The sequence below is a fragment of the Mastomys coucha genome, unplaced genomic scaffold, assembly GCF_008632895.1.
Source record: "Mastomys coucha isolate ucsf_1 unplaced genomic scaffold, UCSF_Mcou_1 pScaffold14, whole genome shotgun sequence".
In the NCBI taxonomy this organism is placed as follows: Eukaryota; Metazoa; Chordata; class Mammalia; order Rodentia; family Muridae; genus Mastomys; species Mastomys coucha.
In genome coordinates, this window is record NW_022196896.1 from 34,447,784 (window position 1) to 34,466,400 (window position 18,617).

Here is an 18,617-nt window from a genome sequence, read left to right on the forward strand (position 1 = left end):
GTTGTGCATGTGCCGTGGCATGTGAATATATGCACATATACACAGAAATAAATGGAAATTAAAAAAAATGCCAAGTATGATACATATGTAGAGAAAGTAGATGTCTAGTATAGTGCTGGTGAGGATGTAAAATGGCATAGTTGTTTCAAAAAACTTTGGCTATATAGCAGTACCCAATTAATCTACTCAGTTGATCCAGGCCAAGGCTTCCTGGATAACCTGCCCCAATGTTCTGGGTTTCTGAATGAAAGACACACAACACAGCCTGAATATTTTGATATGCCTAAAATAGCTCAATGGCTGGGCCACTGCCTAGCCTCCAGGTGGCTAAGCCACCTCCCTCGATATTCCCAGATAAAAATCTACATTCCATCTTGCTGCCTCAGGCCCAGTAGCTTTCTTGGGGCCTTTCAGGCTCCTACATGGCAGCTAAGCTCTCTGACCCGCATCTTCTCAGGGGCAGCATCTCTTCTCCACCTTATCCTAGCATGGTGGCTCTCCTACCTCTTCCTTCCTGTCTGTCCATAGCCTGGGAATCCTAAAAATCCCACCTCTGTCTGCCCAGCCCAGCCATTGGCTGTTGGCATCTTTATTTACCGGTTAGAACCCGCTTGGGGGCAGGGTCTCTCCGTGTTGTACCTGGGGACACTGCAAAAGTTTTGGGGGGAACATAATTAGCTACACTTAAGCTGTTAGAAGGAAATGTTAAAGATAAGATAGAAAAGAAGTAAATTTAGAGGAACAACAAAGAATCAACAAAAACAAAAGGTTTTTTTGAACAGTTTTTGTACTAAGGAAAAGAAAGACTTACTTTCTTAGTTTGGGTTACTGTTGCTGTGAACACCTAGACCAAAACAACAGGAAAGGTTTATTTCAGTTTCCAGTTTACCACCAAATAACAGCCTATCACTGACAGTCAGGGCAGGAATTCAGAAAGGGTAAGACCTGGAGGCAGGACCTGATGGGGAGGCCCGGAAGGAGTGCAGCTCCACAGGGATTGCTCAACCTGCTTTGTTTTAGAACCCAGGATCACCTGCCCAGGATGGCATCACCTACAATGGGCTTGGCCTTTTCCCATCAATCACTGATTAAGAAAATGCCCTACAGGCTTTGCCTATAGCCCAATCACACAGGGGCATTTTCTTAATTGAGCTTTACTCTTCTCAAATGACTTAGCTTGTATCAAGTTGACAAAACTGCCTGGCATACTTACTGAAATAATATTTGAAATACTATGAACAACTCTATGTAGAAAAAGTGGGTTATGGGTAGATTGTAAGAAGCCATGGGTCCAGTCCACAGTGCTGCAAAAATACTATATATCATAGATAATAAACGAAATGTCTATAAAAATATGGGCTGCCTAGACTGGCTCCAAGAACATAGAAATAAATAAGCTTGGATCCATTAAGAGAGAAAGAGGGGTGGGAAGAAGGGGGAGGGGGAGGGAGGGAGAAAGGAGGAAAGAAAGAAAAGGGGGAGGAGAAAGCAAAAAACAAAAACAAAAAGCCCAAGACCAGGTGGTTAACCCTACCAGACCTGAGCCCGTGAGCCCCCGAGTGTAATTAAACCCCTTGTCTGGTCTCCTGAATTCAGTTCATTATTTACTTGGGTCATGGTCATTTTTCCTCCAAATCACTTCAAAATACAACTAAAGCAGACATTTGCAATAGGCAGACATTTGCCATCCGCTCGAGGCTTAACAGTGATTGGGTGATTGTTAGCACTTGGTAAAGATGTGTCTGCTGTTCCTATACAGGGGACTCCGTATTATAGACACATATCATTCCCACTATAGTGGGAACTTAGTCTGGGGTTAAAGTGATTGAATTCTATCAACTAAAGAGAAATCTACAAGACACCATTGGTTTTGGCTAGTATAAATTACACTAGAGCCCAGCATAGTACCAGGCTATATATCACAATGGAGCCACTTAAACCAAAGTTTTCAGCTATCAAACTTGATGTGTTAGAACGGTGGGTAGCGTCAGAACATACCACACACTAGGCCCAAGCAGTTCCATGTGTAAGAGGTTTAATTGAGAGGGAGAGAGGGGGAAGTAGCGGAAAGAGAAGAGGGAGAGAGAGATGAAGGAATGTTCCCTGTGTGTGTGTGTGTGTGTGTGTGTGTATATGTATATATATATATATATATATATATATATATATATATATATATATATATATATATATATATATATATATATATATGGGTTGTGACGTATGGCCACAGGTAAAGGTGGGAGGTGAGCCTAATGGATTCTGGGAATATGGTGACTGTTGCCCTGGCAATAGGTCTGTGGACCCGCCCATGCATCACCACAGGCTTTGGATGTCCTGATGCTAACAAAACTGAAAACTCTTTATCTGACCTTCCCAGATTTTGAGGGGTTGGGGGAACCTAATTTACCAAATAAGCCAGTTTTAGTTAAGCTAGTAAAATTCACGATCCTCAGTCCTCACACAAAAGTAACATAATGTTGATTTCTTTTTAAAACTGTTCTCTCTGTTCTAGTTTACAAGGAAAGTAACTGACTAATCAAATTTTTAAAAATTATTTATTTTATTTTGGCTTTTCGAGACAGGGTTTGTCTGCGTAGCCCTGGGCGTCCCAGAACTTACTCTGTAGACCAGGCTGGCCTCAAACTCAGAAATCCACCTGCCTCTGCCTCCCAAGTGCTGGGATTAAGGGCATGCGCCACCACTGCCAGGCTTAAAATTATTTTTTAATTTCTGCTTTCTTCAGCTTTTTTTCCTGCTTATATAACAGTTCTCGTGTTTAGCCTGTCTGAACATGTGTTTTTCCCTCTCAGTGGAATGGAGTTCTATTGACTCTAATAAGGTGCTGCAGTCAACTGAGATTTTCACATTGTAATTCTGACCTTATAAGAATACTTTTCAACTATCAGCCTGCATGAGAGAACACCCTTTTGAAACAGTCTATGAAACCGGTATTACCAGCTTCGGAGGACAGAAGCCACACTATAGTAGTATCCCATTTTTTAATCAGTAAAGTTGGTTTTTTTTTTTTTAATATTACAATTCAAGCAAACCCAATCTAAGAGCATATTTAAAAGTCTAGGCTTTCTAGAATGTAAGAATGGCTCAACATACAAAACCAATCGTATGTATGTAACTTTGAAAGTGTTAGATTCCTTTGTTTGGTTTTTTGAGACGGGGTTTCTCTGTATAGCCCTGAGTGTCCTGGAATTCACTTTGTAGAACAGGCTGGCCTCAAACTCAGAAATCTGCCTGCCTCTGCCTCCCAAGTGCTGGGATGAAAGGCGTGCGCCACCACCACCCGGCAGATTCATTTATTTTTAAACAGCCATAGAGAAGGCAGCAAGAAGGGCTTGGTGAATAAACTATATTTATTCACTTCAAGGGGGCATCTTGTCATCCATGTGTTCAGATGTCCAAATGGGTGAAAATGGGAAATATATAGTCCTTCCGCAGGAAACTAGGAAAAACAGCATCTAATCATTTCAACACCAAATTATGATAGAAACAAATTAGAAACAGGAATATAACATGTCTCTACAAAACAGCGGACATTATATTCCACAAAGGAAAGAAAGTTTCCCCCCTACTGTCAAAGGTAAGTAAAAGAGAATTTTTTTTTAAAGATTTAATGTGTATGATGTACACTGTAGTTGTACATCTAGATGGCTGTGAGCCATCATGTGGTTGCTGGGAATTGAACTCAGGAAGGCCCCACTTGCTCCGGCCCTGCTCCGCTCTGGCCTCACTAATACACTGTAGGTGTCTTCAGACAATTTCATTACGGGTGGTTGTGAGCCACCAAGTGGTTGCTGGGATCCGAACTCCAAACCTTCGGAAGAGCAGTCAGTGCTCTTACCCGCTGAGCCATCTCACCAGCCCCAAAAGAGAACTATTTTTATTTGTATAGTACGGCATACTAAAAGTTGTAGAGCTCCAGCTATTCCTCTTCAGAGACTCATTAGGCAGAACTGCAGTTCTGTGAAGACTGGAATTCTGCACACTCACCTAAACATGGGATAGTTCAAGCCCTCTGAAACAATTACTTCTCACCCACTTGTTCGTCTAAACTAAAATCTTGTGACTAATAGGTAACCTTTTCAAATCTTAGCAAACCATTAGCTTCTACCAACCCAAAAGCGTCATCTTGCTGAAACCACCTCTCTGACATCCACCAATGCATTTTAAACTTGCCTTGATTTATGACTTCTCTTCTGTAGAACGAATAATGTTCACGATAAACGTACATAAAACTGCTTCCACTTTGGAACATGGAACGTGGGATAAAATAAATCTATTCTTGGCCATGATCACTCAAAATGGCACCAAAATATATATTTCCTTAGAGATGAAAGCTGTGGTTTTTACATCAATCTTATGCTTAATTTTGTTTCACTGAGACACTGTTTCTCAGTGTGTAGCCCCCTGGAGGAGGAGAAAGAAAGAAATCACCTTTAATGGCCTTCAGCAGCAACACCACCACCTGCAAGGCTATTGTTTAAAAACAGTGATGTTAGATAGACTATGTAGTCCTAGTACTTGGGTGGAGGCAGGAAAATAAATTCAAGGTCAACCTCAATTACACAACAAGCTTGGGTATTTACTCCCAGCAGGTGGACCTAGGTATTGTCGACCCACTCCTAAAATTCCAAGGACAAAAAAAAAAAAATTCACTGGAGAACCAATGAGTTTATAAGGCTTATTCACAGTGTACAGATGATCCTAAAGCAACCATAAGAGAAAGTCCGCACCTTCCCCATCCCCTTCACCTAGATATTGGCTCCTCTGTGGATAATGGTGCCCTGCCCCCATTCCTTTCCAGCCTACAGACTAGCCCTTCCCCAGGAACCTGAGGCCATCTCCAAATAGGGCAGAACTGCAAACAGCTAGTTGGGAGGGATGGCTGGATATTCAGGTGAGGTCTAATGATCCTCCAGACCTACTTCTGTGGACCTTCAACAGCCAACAAACTCTATGATGAGCTTTCGAAATCAGGCACAGCTGAGCTCATGATAACAGCAGCTGTTCAGCTCTAAGGTCCTAATAAAATGATGGGAAACTTGGAAACTGTCAGTGGTCATAATGTACAGCACTTGTGGTTCTGTAAACAAACGCCACATACTTGTACTTGAAATCAGTTAAACCAGGTATTAAACCATTGCCTGTGATCCTCACACATCAGAATTTTATGACTAACCTGGGCTACATAGATAACTAAGGCCATCTTAGGCTACAAAAGATCCTGTCTAAAAACGAAAAGTTAAAAATGGTAAACTTTATGTTTCTCTTACCACAGCTAAAAATTAACTTGGGGCTGGGGAGGTGGCTCAGTGGACAGTACTCGTTTTCCAAGCATGAGGACCCTGGGATCTGAGATGGAATTCCCAGCACCTGCATAAAACAGCTGGCGGTAGATGTGCATCCCATAACCACAATGCTTGGGAGTCTAAGAGAGGCCGATCCGGAGAGCTTGCTGGCCAGTCAGCCTAGTTGACAACCTCAAACTTTTAGTTGACAGAGGGACCCTGTCTCAAGGCAGTGAAGTGGGGACCAGCTGTCTTGAACCATAAAAGCCTGTTACCTTAGAATAGAGAGAATCCTAAGTGGTAAATTTTGGTTAATGGTAATTAACTTTAAAATGCTGTTATAATTGAGCATAGTATGAGTTGGTAGTAAATGGTATAAATGGACACAGACCCACTTTCTCATCTGCAAATGGGAAAACTATTGTCCCCTCTTTATTACCTCAAGGGAATTGAGGGAAAAGGACAAAGAAAACTGGAGTTATGGATGAAAAATGGTACTGAACTATTTACTTTCAATAGAAACCGATTAGTCAAAGTGGAATTTATTGTTACCCTGGGGAGCTGTACCTTTTTTGATCATTAATGAAATTTAAAGTGTGAAAATACACATAGTTATCTACCACGGCCTTCTTTCGCGCTGGGTGACATGTTTAATTAGACACAAAATGTGTTTTAGTTAATTTTTTTCATTGAAAAGAAGACATTTTGAGGCTTAAAGTCTGTAATGTTCATTGGCTCCTCATTTATTAACTTTCACAGATGGAACAAAGTAAAAACAATCCCAGACACTACATATGTCAGTTTTCTACCTTGGCTTTTTGTTAGTCACAGTTCTCAAGGCCGTCTTCTTTTAAGTCGGTTTTCATCAGCAGGCGAGATGGTTTGAATATCTGAGGCCAAAAAAGTGAGCTTCAGTACTCATGCACTTTAAGCTATGCCTGCCCGGCGCCCCAAAGAGCTCCCTGCCGGAGGGTTTCCGCTGGAACGCGTAGCAACCTACAGCCTAGTGCCGGCATCCCTCCGGCGTGAACGCCCGAGTTAGTCCAACTCCAACTCGCCAGCAACCCAAGTCCCGATAGGGCCGGAAGTTCCAGCCTGCTGGGGGCGGGGAATAGGTTAAGAGGACAGCGCCCCAGCGCGAGCGGCTTCTACTTTCCAGTCTCCTGCTGTCGATTGGTAGCGCCTGCGCGGCGCGCGCAGTGCTCGACTGGCACGGCCTAGGGGGCGGAGCGTTTATCTGTGCCGCCGCGGGCCGGGTCTGTGAGGAAGGCCTAGGCCGGCGGCTTCGCGACTTGTCGGACGTCTGCGCTGCTTCTCTTGCTTCCCGTCCGCTGTGGCCCGGCGAGAGGGGGCCTTCCGGAGCCATGGAGGACGAGGTGGTTCGCATTGCCAAGAAGATGGACAAGATGGTGCAGAAAAAGAATGCGGTGAGCGGGCGGGCGGGCGGGCGAGCGAGCCGGCGGGCGGGCCCCGGGCAGGCCGCGGCCGAGACCGCGACACCGGCCCACGCGGAGGCAGCCAGGGCCGGGCCGGCCGCGCGCCCTCCGGGCTTACAGGGCCGTGCTGGCGACGGCCACAGTGAGCCCAGGATTGAACCCACAGCGGCTGAGGGAATGTACGGCGTCCGCCGCCGGTTACCTCAGAAGAACGGCGTCGCTGTGCCGCCGCGGTCAGTTTCAGACGGGCCGTAAAGTGTGTCTATCCCAGCTCTGCCTCAGACCCACTTCGTAATTACAAACAGAAAATACGCCGTCTCTTAGCCAGTAGGCCTGGGTGCGAGGTGCTGGCCAGCCAGGGTCTAAAACCGCTCAGCAGCCGGCTGGCTGCTGGGACCGCAGCGGGACGGGTGACATCCTCTGGTCATTGGTCTGTGTGAGTGAGGCCACCGGGGTGGACCACTTTCCATCCCTTTGCTTCACACATGACCTCTCTTCAGCCAACTTCACCTGAATCTGTTCTTCCGTACTCAGCAGGTTTGCATTATCAAAGTACCAGAGATTGGTCCCGTTTGTGAAGTCAAAGCTGTGCAGAAATGCTTAACATTTGTGCAGGGCTTTAGAGCTACAAGCCTCTGCAGAATTCAGAAACGGAGTCAAAGATAAAGTACTTTCGCTTAAATACTGTGGAGTTTTGGTTGAGCCAGGAGCTCGCTGATTTTCCACTCGTTGCCAGCGTAGGAATTAGTGTTAATACCAAATAATTTAAAACTTCAGGACCCCCACACCCCGCCCCCGGGGCCTCTGGTTCCTCTTTCTTCAACAGGTGCGTTGCCCCACATTTAATTTCATGCCCTGTTAATTTTGTATGTTCGATTTTGTTCCTTTCAAATATTTCCTGTTTGTTTTCTGTTCCAGATATTAGCCTGTGTTGTTTATCTTCCTTACTGATTGAGCCATTTCATTCCTTGATGGAGTTGATGGGTTCTGGTTATAAGATAGGTTGAACATTTTTTTTTTTTTTATTAAATTGGGAAACTTCTCTCTCTACCTGTAGGTTCCCAGATTGCCACAGAGGAAGCTCTCAGGGGGAAAAAAGTCATTAACTTGGTAACTTATTTTCCCAAATACATCAGGACAGACTTCAAGTCATCTAAGATCTGATTTCTGGTAGTGGAAAACCTTAACTACTATGAAATTTTGCCTTGAAAAAGAAGACAAAGCTGTTTCTTGTAATTGCTTTTTCTTTCATTTTCCTGTCCTGAAATTCAAACAGGCTGATGAAATGCAAAGAAAGATCAAAATGACACTCTATAAACTCTAAAATTTAAAAACCTGTGTGTGTGTGTGTGTGTATATGTGTGTACAACTAAATCAGAGGACAACTTGAGGTTTCCTTTGTATGACCCTGGCTGTCCTGGAACTTGCACTGTAGATTAGGCTAGCCTCAAACTCAGATCCTTCTGCTCTGCTTCCTGAGTGCTGACATTATAGGCACTGGCCTAGCACTGAACTCACTTATTAAGCTTGAAATGAAGTGCCTTCACCTATTGAGCCATATCTTGGGCACCCCTCTTCCTTTCCAAACACACACACACACACACACACACACACACACACACACACACACACTCTTTGAGACTGCATGTCGTAATGTCCTGTTTAACTAGGACCTTACTCTGTTTAGACCAGGTTGGCCTGAAACTCCCAGAGATCTGCCTCCTGAGCGCTGAGATTAAAGTCTTGGGGCCACTGCCATGACCACCCCCAAGCCCTATGTTTTTGATTTGTTTGGGTTTGTTTTAAATACAGCATCTTGCTATGTAGCCCAGGCTGACTTGAAACTCTTGTGATTCTCCTAGTGTAAGTATCTTTATAAATGGGATTATAAGCATGAACTGTGACAGGAGCTATTTTTAAGTTATTTCAGACCGTAAAAATGGAAACTGCGGGCTGGCGAGATGGCTCAGCGGGTAAGAGCACTGACTGTTCTTCCGAAGGTCCTGAGTTCAAATCCCAGCAACCTTATGGTGGCTCACAACCACCCGTAATGAGATCGGATGCCCTCTTCTGGTGCATCTAAAGACAGCTACAGTGAATTACACTGGAGCAGAGAGAGGGGCTGGAGAGAGTGGGACCAGCAGAGGTCCTGAGTTCAATTCCCAGCAGCCACACACATGATAGCTCACAGCCATCTGTACAGCTACAGTGTACTCATACACATAAATTTAAAAAAAAAAAAAATGGAAACTGCTTGAAGCATGATAGTTTTCACTATTTTTTGATATAATTGCATTTTAATAAAATTGCAGAGTAGATGTCAATTAAAACCAGCTACCATTTTTGAACTAATACTCTAAGCCACGTTTTCTGCTAACTCCAGTAATTACCACTCTTACTCATTTAGTACTCAGATAATTTTACTAGGTTAGTAGACCCATACTGAGTAGTTAAGAGCTAAATATCTATATCTATATATCTTGAGTAGATGGCTGGGACTCTAGGCAGATGCCACCATGCTCAGCTTACTATATGTGTTTTAAAGTTCAATCTATATCTTGTTAGATTTCATTCTTTTCTATTGCAGTATTTCAGTGTAGCGATGCATATATCACATTTTGTTTCATAATTTGATGTACATCTGTGCTGCTCCCATTTTGGGCTATAAAACTAATATTAATAATATTATATCTGTATTAACATGCTTTCATTTCTGTTAGGTATATACCTAGAAGTAGAAGAAGAACTGAGCCATGTAGTGTCCCTGTGTAACTTTTATTTTTAATTCTGGGGCTGGACTCTACACTGTACTTACACCCTAAACTTACTTAACCATTTGAGAAACTGTTCAAAAATAATGCAAGTTTTTTTTTCTTCCCCAAAAATGGCTCATACCATTTTACATCGCCAGTAGGAGTGTTTGACTGTTTTTGTCTCACCATATTTTTTTAATTTTTGTTGATATTTATCCTTTAAATTACAGTCTTGTAATGAGATGTTATGGCATCTTTTCTGTATTTACTGGAAATGTGTGTCTGTTTTGGATGAACATCTATACAGTGCCTTTATCTCCTCCTCCCCCTCATCTGTCTCCTGTGTCAGGTGTTTTCTGTGTTATAATGCTTCACTGTGTACCTGACATTTTTATCTACTTACTAGCTATGTTACTTCATTATGTGAGAAGCTTGAAAAGGACAACTTTTTAAATTAGGAAACAAGAGTATGGCTTTAAATCTGGGTCTGGGGTAAATATAGCAGGTGTTTCTACTTGTAAGTCTTTGTACCTCTTTTTGTATGTGGAGAAGGATGTTTATAGCCTATAGTTTTATATAGGTTAGGTTCTCTGCAATTTTGAATACTTCTTTTTTTTTTTTTTTTTTTTTTTTTTTTTTGGTAAAAGACTTCTGCTAATACTCCTAAAAAATATAATAAAATAGTGTGATAGTTGTGTTTATTTTGCAGTCAGTGCTGTGAACTAAAGGTGACTTTGGAAATTATAGTTGATTCTTTCTTTCTCTTGCATCATCTATAGAAGATGCTGCAATGGACTTGATGCTAGGAGGTAGATAAATGGGAAGGGATAAAATGCAGCTTCTTGTTTAGTAGTGAGTTCAGAAAGCACAACTGTCAGTGGTGGGCCAGAGGAATGGAAAACACAGTTGTGCTAGATCACAAACAGTAGAGGTTTTGATGTTTTAATTCCTGAGGCAGGGTATACAGCTTGGTAATTGAGTACTAGGTCAGCATGTGTAAGGCTCTGGGTTCAATTTTCAACATCAGAATATTCTCTGAAGTCCGCAGGGATTGCTGTTTTGTTAACTGCTATGTGCTCACACAAAATGGAGCTTATTATATCACATTAAGAGTATTTGTTGAAGGTCTAGAGAGATGGCTCAATTGTTAAAAGCACTTGCTGCTCTTGCAGAGAACATGGATTTGTTTCCCAGTGCCCACATTGGGGTTTATAGATAACTATAACTCCAGTTCCAGAGGATCTATGCTCTCTTCTTGCCTCTGCAGGCAAAACACACACACCCCACAAAATATGCACTGCAGGCAACACAGACACACCACATAAATATGTGCAAAATTTTTGAAGTATTTAGCACAATACCTGGTAGACAGTAGCTCTCAAAGGTAAGTTGTCACTGAATTAGTATATATTCATATGGTTTTTGCTAGTGTCATTCAGTTCATCTTAATTTATTTTGTAAAGAACCTTGAGTGAGATACTCAACTGTTTGGAACTGTTTGACAGCATGGTGGTTGTCAAGAACAGCCATAGTTGCTGCATCCCATCAGTCACTTAGTCTCTCACCAGAGATCTGAGTAGAAACAAAGTCAAATTAAGGTAAATCTTTTTACCTCTACTTGGAAAATGACTTAAATTGTGTATTGTATTACTGATGCGATTTTTAAAACTCAGCTTTATATATGACAGATAGCATGTGCACCTTGGGAGCGAAGCTGCTTTAAGAACTAGTTAGAAGTTTGACTTGTTAACTTCTTATTGGTCTTTAGAAATGGATGAGAAAGTCCATGGAGATATGGGTAGGAGAAAAAAATGCTATCAGTAATAGAGAATACAAATAGATGCACCATCTGCTAAAAGTCTTTGGACTCTTGAGAATTCCAGAATTTTTCAGATTACCAAGATATTATGATGACTCATCATGTATTATGTGATACCCCTAAAAGGGATTTGGGCAGCCCCTAGTAAGCAGACACTAACACAGTACACTTGGAAGTGAGGTAAGTAGACCCACTAGCTTTATAGCTGTTAAGATTAGCCTTTGCTGCCACATGAGTTTAAGACTCTTAGCTTTTTGGTTTTGAAAGTTTTTGATCTGGAGGGAGGTTAGACATATGCATGTAAGGAATTAGAACTCATTCAGCCGGGCGGTGGTGGCGCACGCCTTTGATCCCAGCACTTGGGAGGCAGAGGCAGGTGGATTTCTGAGTTCGAGGCCAGCCTGGTCTACAGAGTGAGTTCCAGGACAGCCAGGGCTACACAGAGAAACCCTGTCTGGAAAAACAAAAACAAAAAACAAAAAAACAAAACTCATTCATACAAAAAAAAAGTTCTATAGAAATTAATATGTATCCATTTATTTTACATATGTATGTGTGATCCTGAGTGTATGTACCTGAATCATATGCATGCAAGTGCCTGTGAAAACCAGGATATTAGGTGCCCTAGACCACGGGTTACAGGTGAGTACATGCCATGTGTGTACTGGGAACCAAATTAGTATCTTCTCTGCAAGAGGTCTTAAACTGTTAAGTGGTCTTAACTGTTGAGTGATCTCTCCTGTCTCTAGATTTTCTTTTTTTTATTCATATTGAACCTTAGACCAATGTTCTCTAACAGTGTATCACTGTAAATAAGACGTGTACGGAATTTTAACATAAAAGGGGAATCTGTAAGCCACAAATTGTTAAAATCCTTTATAATAACCTGCTTCATAATTCTTGTGCTTTAAGTTTATAATTAAAATGTCCTTTATTGATATTTCCAGAAGAGATGTTAATACCATTTTATTCTGGAAGGTCAAGTTGGATAATTTCAAACACTCATGCCTGGAAATCTTTTCTTGGTTTTATTTTTTAAAAATAACAGTACAAAAGGCTGGAGAGATGCCCCAGCAATTGGCTGCTCTTCTAGAGGACTCAGGTTTGATTCCCATTATCCATATGATGACTAACAACTGGCTGTAATTGTAGTCCCAGGTATCCACATCCTTTTGGCCTCCATAGGCACTGGGTATGCATGTGGTGGTCAGGCACATGTAACCAGAACACTTATATACATTTTTAAAAATACATTAAAAAGACATATAGTATAAATGTCCTTGCTTTTTTCTATAGTATGCACTGTGAAAAGAGGTTTTTATTGTTCCTAAGTATGCTATATTTTTATTGATTTGTAGGGTGCCTTGGTTTTGTATTTTAAGAGATTAGAAGCAACATGAATTACATGTATAGTCAGCTAGATGGCTATTGTAGTGTACTGTCTACTCACAACAGAATGTCAGAACTTACGGAGAGAGGGCTGCTGAAATACCCAGTGGGCTTGCCAGGCAGGCCTAACAGCATGAGTTCCATCCCTGAAACCCAAAGTAGGAGCAGAGAACCAATTATTAAAAGTTGTTCTCTGCCATCCACAAGTGCACCCCCACTCACCCCACACTCATGCCCAATAAGAATACTAATGATTTGCAGAGTTGATATCATTAGCATGGGAAAAAAAATCAGATACATTGGTAGAATACCCTTTGACCTCAAGGAAATAAATAGTTAAATAAAGAGTAGAATAAAATACAGTTCTCCATATTGCAAAATGAGCCTGGTATTAGTTCCTTTCTCTCTCTCTCTCTCTCTCTCTTTTTTTTTTTTTTTTTTTTGGTTCTTCAAGATAGGGTTTCTCTGTGTAGCCCTGGCTGTCCTGGAACTCACTCTGTGGACCAGACTGGCCTCGAACTCAGAAATCCACCTGCCTCTGCCTCCCAAGTGCTGGGATTAAAGGTGTGCGCCATCACCGCCCAGCCTCTTTTTTTTTTTTAAAGATTCATTTATTTATTTTATGTGTATGAGTACACTGTAGCTGTACAGATGGCCGTGAGCCATCATGTGGCTGCTGGGAATTGAACTCAGGACAGCCCCACTTGCTCCGGGGTAATTTACTGTTGCTGTCTTCAGATGCACCAGAAGAGGGCGTCCGATCTCATTATGGGTGGTTGTGAGCCACCATGTGGTTGCTGGGATCCGAACTCAGGACCTTTGGAAGAGCAGTCAGTGCTCTTACCTGCTGAGCCATCTTGCCAGCCCTGGCATTAGTTTCTTCTGGATTCTTTTATGGAGTTTTTCATTACATCCATGTCTGTCTGTTTTGAGACAAGATATTCCCGTATGGCCTAGGTTGACCTTAAATTGGTGATGCTCTTTCCTTAGTCTTCCAGCACTGGGATCGTAGGCTTGTGTTACCACTGCCAGCATTATCACGCCAGTTTTTGCTGTTCTGCAACCTGCAAAGAGCTGCCTGTCTGCCCCCTGAGGTCTAGGATTAAAGTTATATGCCACTTCATCCAACAACCCTCTGTAGAAGCAGATCTGAGTCAAAAGATGATATGTCATATATAAATGCCCGGTTCTGAGTATGAACACTTTAGCTCATTTATTTTGTTCATATTTTTCATCTTATGTATATGAGGTAATATATGATAAAAATAAAACTTTCACATATAGAAGAATTCTTCGGATTTGTTTGTTTAACAGTATCTCACTACATAGCCCTAACTGGCCTGAAATTCTCTAAGTAGGCCAGGCTGACCTCCAACTCTTAGAAATGCATTTGTCTTAGCATCCTGAATTCTGGAATTAAAAGCATATACTACCATGCGTGGTTAAAATAATTTTTGTCAATAAGCAGAGGGAAGAGGAATTATAAGAAAATGTACCATAACCTAAAAGTTATTTTTGAGCAGAGGGATAGGGAGTAAAGCATGACAAATAGTCCCCCCCCCCCCCACACTCCCAGCCCCAAATCCCCATATAAAAGAGACTGGAAGTGGATATGGTAGCTGTCTTGTAACCCCAGTGCAGAAGGAGCAGACAGGGAATCCCTGGAGCAAGAGGCCTTGCTTGAGTATGAGGAGGGACTGATGACATATACCTGATGTCAGCCCAAGACTTCTCAGGGCTCTCTGACACACAAGAAAATCCATACACATAGAAAACAAAATGAAACATTTAAGCAACCCCCCTTTTTTTCTGTTAAAATGTAGAGCATTAATGAGATGATTAAGGGACTGTTTTAGGTGAAATGAAATTAAATGAATACCAGAGTGGTGTCTCACACCTTTAATTCCCTCACTTAGAGGGTAGGTAGAGGCAGATGGATCTGAGTTTGAGACCATCCTCATCTACATAGGGAATGTCAAGCTAGCCAGAGCTACCTAGACTGTCTGGTTTTTTTTTTTTAGAAAGAATTATTTATTTTATGTATAAGAGTACACTGTCTCTGTCTTCAGACACACCAGAAGAGGGCATCAGATCCTGTTACAGATGGTTGTGAGCCACCATGTGGCTGTTGGGAATTGAACTCAAGATCTCATGGAGAGCAGTTTGTGCTTTTAACTTCTGAGCCATGTCTCCAGCCTCCCTAGACTGTCATAGAAAAAAAAAGGCAATGAGGTAGGATGAGGGGTGGTAGTTGATCAAAAGCTATAGGTGGCACTATTGTCTCTATTCCTCTTTAATTCCAGGCTTTGTAATTTTTTCTATGGGTTTTATCATCCTTTCTTCAGCTTCATGTAGCAAGTTTTGATTCCAGGTAGTAATTGGCAGTAGATAATCTTAAAACCATAACATAGATATAAATTCTGAATTTTCTTTCAGAAATTGCTTCTTACTATTCTTCAAGAACCAGATAGATAGTGTTGTTATTGTGAGCATTGAAATACAGAGACCTCATACAAATTCTCAACAAAACATTACCTTTTCCTTGTTGCCCTGTGGACAGATAAGTACTAGAGGTATTGTAGCATCTGTTGGGCCTCCCATTTTCTCATGTTGGGCTTTTACCTCATGTAGATATATCCTGTGGAAGTTGTAGATATGTTTTTTATTACAGTAAGAAATTTTACATTTCTTCCCCAAAACACATATTTGAACGTATACTGTGGGGAATACAATTCAAAATTGTTTCATAAAAGCTAGCCATAACTCATAAATCGGATGTTAGGTACCTCTGACATTTCAATCTCTATTGTAAGATGACGTGTGTGTGTGTGTGTGTGTGTGTGTGTGTGTGTGTATACGCATGTATCTTTGTACTTGTGTGTAGATAAACCACTGCAAGTTGTTAATTGACTAAGCTAGTCCTTGCTTTACCGCCCTGGGAATTCAATAAACCTGTTTTAATTTACAGGCTGGCGCATTGGATTTGCTGAAAGAACTTAAGAATATTCCCATGACCCTGGAATTGCTACAGGTATGTGCTTCTGTGTTTCTCACAGTATTTGAATTGGTAATTGCCATAAAGTGATGAATTCTCTTCATTACATGTTCCTCAAAAAGAACTTTCCAAGATTGCTTGTTGTTTTTAACAAAATCTCAAACATTCAGTTTTGCCAATAAGGACTAGGAGGCCATATGTGAGAGGCAGAGAAAGTATCCAGCTGACCTTCCTCTACAGCCAACTTCCCAAAAGGAAATTCCTTTTTGTGACATCTCAAAAACCCTTTAAACTGAATGTCCCCTTCTACTTCCTGATCATCTATTTCTCCTCCTTATCAACTGGCTGCATCCTCTGCCTCTTGACCTATGGTTGACTTTAATTAATCCTGTTTATAATAAAGAGAAAGCTCTTGGATTAAAGGTGTGTGCTAGGACTGAGCCACACCCCAACTACAAACAGATTTCTCTAGTAAGTAACGTAGTCTTGGGGTTCATAGTGTGATAAATATCCTGTAACCGTTGTGGGTTCTGAAAGGAGTATACCTAGATTCCTGGCCCTGGTTTGGAACTTCAGCCTTTCAAATGGAGCTTAGTGTTAGGATAATGGGGACTAACCATTTTTCTCCCCCTTTTCAGCATCAACCATACATGCAAACTACTCAGTATTAGTAGAGTGAGTACTGAAGCCTTAGTAGATAAGTAAGTCAGGGTTAAAAAGGAAAGAGTGTGACCAATAACCTGAATAAAGCTTTTTCTAGTAGATGTTTATTATTATGAGCATCTTCCTTGATGTTTCAATTTTATTAAGTCAAAATTCAAGAAAGAATTAGAAAGGTATATGAACCTCAATAAGGAAATACATGTTCAGGAAAATCTAACAAACTGAACACACTTCTCATAACGATGATAAAACTACAGTCCTTTTAGTATCATTTATGACTGTAACTAAAATCACAAATATTTTCACTTTTGTTAACTTGTTAGTTGTTGTAAATGTAGTAAAATCTATTTCCTTATCCTTATGGCTACTTATGTAGGACAGGGCAGAAAAGAATATTCTAACAGAAGTAGCATGAGGAAGCAGTGTAGCATATTGGAGTGGTGTAGGACAAGGAAAAGCTTGGCAGGATGGCATACAGACCTTCATATACTCAAGGGCAGTACTGCCTGGAGGCATTAGGACAATATATAACCACATCTGCACGCTGAAAGAAATGGGAGACTTGAAAGACAGGAAAATTTGCTGACTAGTGAAGTTATTCAAGCATGCTCGGATAGGGGAATAAACAAAGCTATTGGCAGAAAAAGTGGAAACGAGGATTCGAGGAGGTGGCAGTGTGGGGGTGTAACGGTGGGAGCAGTAAGTAATGTAGGATGGCCTTAGTTTCACAGTAGTCCTTCTTCTTTAGCCTCTTTGCTTAGGGATTCAAGGGATGTGCCAACATACCAGGCAAAACAGGTTACTTTTTTAGTTTTATTTAAAATTTGAAACAGAATCTCACCATGTATTTGACGTAGGACTTGTCCTTATGATACTTCTAGCTTCCCCTCATAAGTGCTGGAAGTACAGGCATGTGCCAGATGCCCAGCATGCCCACATTTATTTTTAAAGCAAGGATCAAAGCAGTGTCTAAGGCTTTGCATGGGCTAAGCAAGTGATTCACCACCAAGCTCCATCTTTAGCCTGAGGAAAATTTGCTAATAGGCAGTTTATAAGAATTGTTAGCTGATTAAAAGTAGGGAGGGTGAAAGGAATTTAGAATGAAACTTACCAAAGAGCTAGTAAATACAGCTCTATTTGATTATTCTTCTATTTTTGCTCTGCTGGAGACCAAGCCCTAGACATCATCCATTAAGCTAAAGCATTCTACCATTGAGCTGCATCTCTAGCTCTGTGTCTTTTTGCTTTTAACAGCTTTGTTATGATAACATCACATTCCACATAATTTATTCCTTTAAAGTTGTATACTTCAGTAATTTGTTGATTAATTTTTTTGTCAGCTTAACACAAGCTAGAGTCATTTGAGTATAGGTAGCATCAAATGAGAAATGCTGTCTACTTGGTCTGTAGGCAAGTCTGTGGGGCATTTTCTTACTGATGATTGGTGTGGAAGGGCCTAGCCTACTATGAACAGTACCATTCTTGGCAGGTAGTTCTGGGATGTATAATAAAGCAAACTGAGCAAGCCAGTGAGCAACATTCTTCTCTGGTCTCTGCTTCAGTTCCTGCCTCCATGCCTTGAACTCTGCCTTGAGTTCTTGTCCTGACTTTGACTTCCTCCATGGTGGACTGAAGTCAGGAACTGAAAGCTGAAATAAATTTTCTCCTCTCCAAGTTGCTTTAGATCATGGTGTTTGTCACAGCAGTAGAAACCCTAGGACAAGTAGTTTCTAGTATATCCAAAGAATTTTCCTATCCCTAATCATATGAATTTCTGAACTTTTTGTTACCTTAAAAAAAAAAAAACCAAACCGACAAAACCCCTGCCTCTTTTTAACAGCCATTCCTTATTTCCCCCTGTAGAAGACATTTAAGAAAGAAATTGAAGCCAGGCAGTGGTGGTGCACACTCTTAATCCCAGCACTTGGGAGGCAGAGGCAGGTGGATTTCTGAGTTCGAAGCCAACCTAGTCTACAGAGTGAGTTCCAGGACAGCCAGGGCTACACAGAGAAACCTTATTTTGAAAAACCAAAAAAAGAAAAAAGAAAAGAAAAAGAAAGAAAGAAATTGAAGAAGATACCAATAGATATAAAATTCAGCCATGCACAGGGATTGGTAGGATTAATACTGTGAAAATGGCCATCTTAGCAAAAGCAAACTATGCATTCAGTGCAGTCTCCATCAAAATTCCAACACAGTTCTTTACAGAAATTAAAAAACAGTCTTCAACTTTATACCATGTCTTAGGGTTTTTTT

At 41.2% G+C, this 18,617-nt stretch overlaps 1 protein-coding gene and 1 long non-coding RNA gene across 3 annotated transcripts in view; one reads left to right on the top strand and one right to left on the bottom strand.

The window, feature by feature from the left end:
- Positions 1–6,024: 6,024 nt before the first annotated feature.
- LOC116088133 lies at positions 6,025–6,747 on the bottom strand. The gene is made up of 2 exons (XR_004117785.1): positions 6,307–6,747; positions 6,025–6,196 (listed from the first exon to the last, which is right to left on the bottom strand). It is a non-coding gene; the product is annotated as an uncharacterized LOC116088133 (long non-coding RNA).
- Positions 6,491–18,617, top strand: part of Tcea1 (transcription elongation factor A1) — a 36,446-nt gene continuing 24,319 nt past the window's right edge. Inside the window, exons 1-2 of one of the 2 annotated variants that reach the window (XM_031366749.1) lie at positions 6,491–6,733; positions 15,672–15,734. In XM_031366749.1, the coding sequence (XP_031222609.1) occupies positions 6,671–6,733; positions 15,672–15,734 (126 nt within the window). In that variant the 5' untranslated portion in view covers positions 6,491–6,670. The remainder of the gene's footprint in view (positions 6,734–15,671; positions 15,735–18,617) is intronic. The other variant, XM_031366748.1, reaches the window with a different exon arrangement.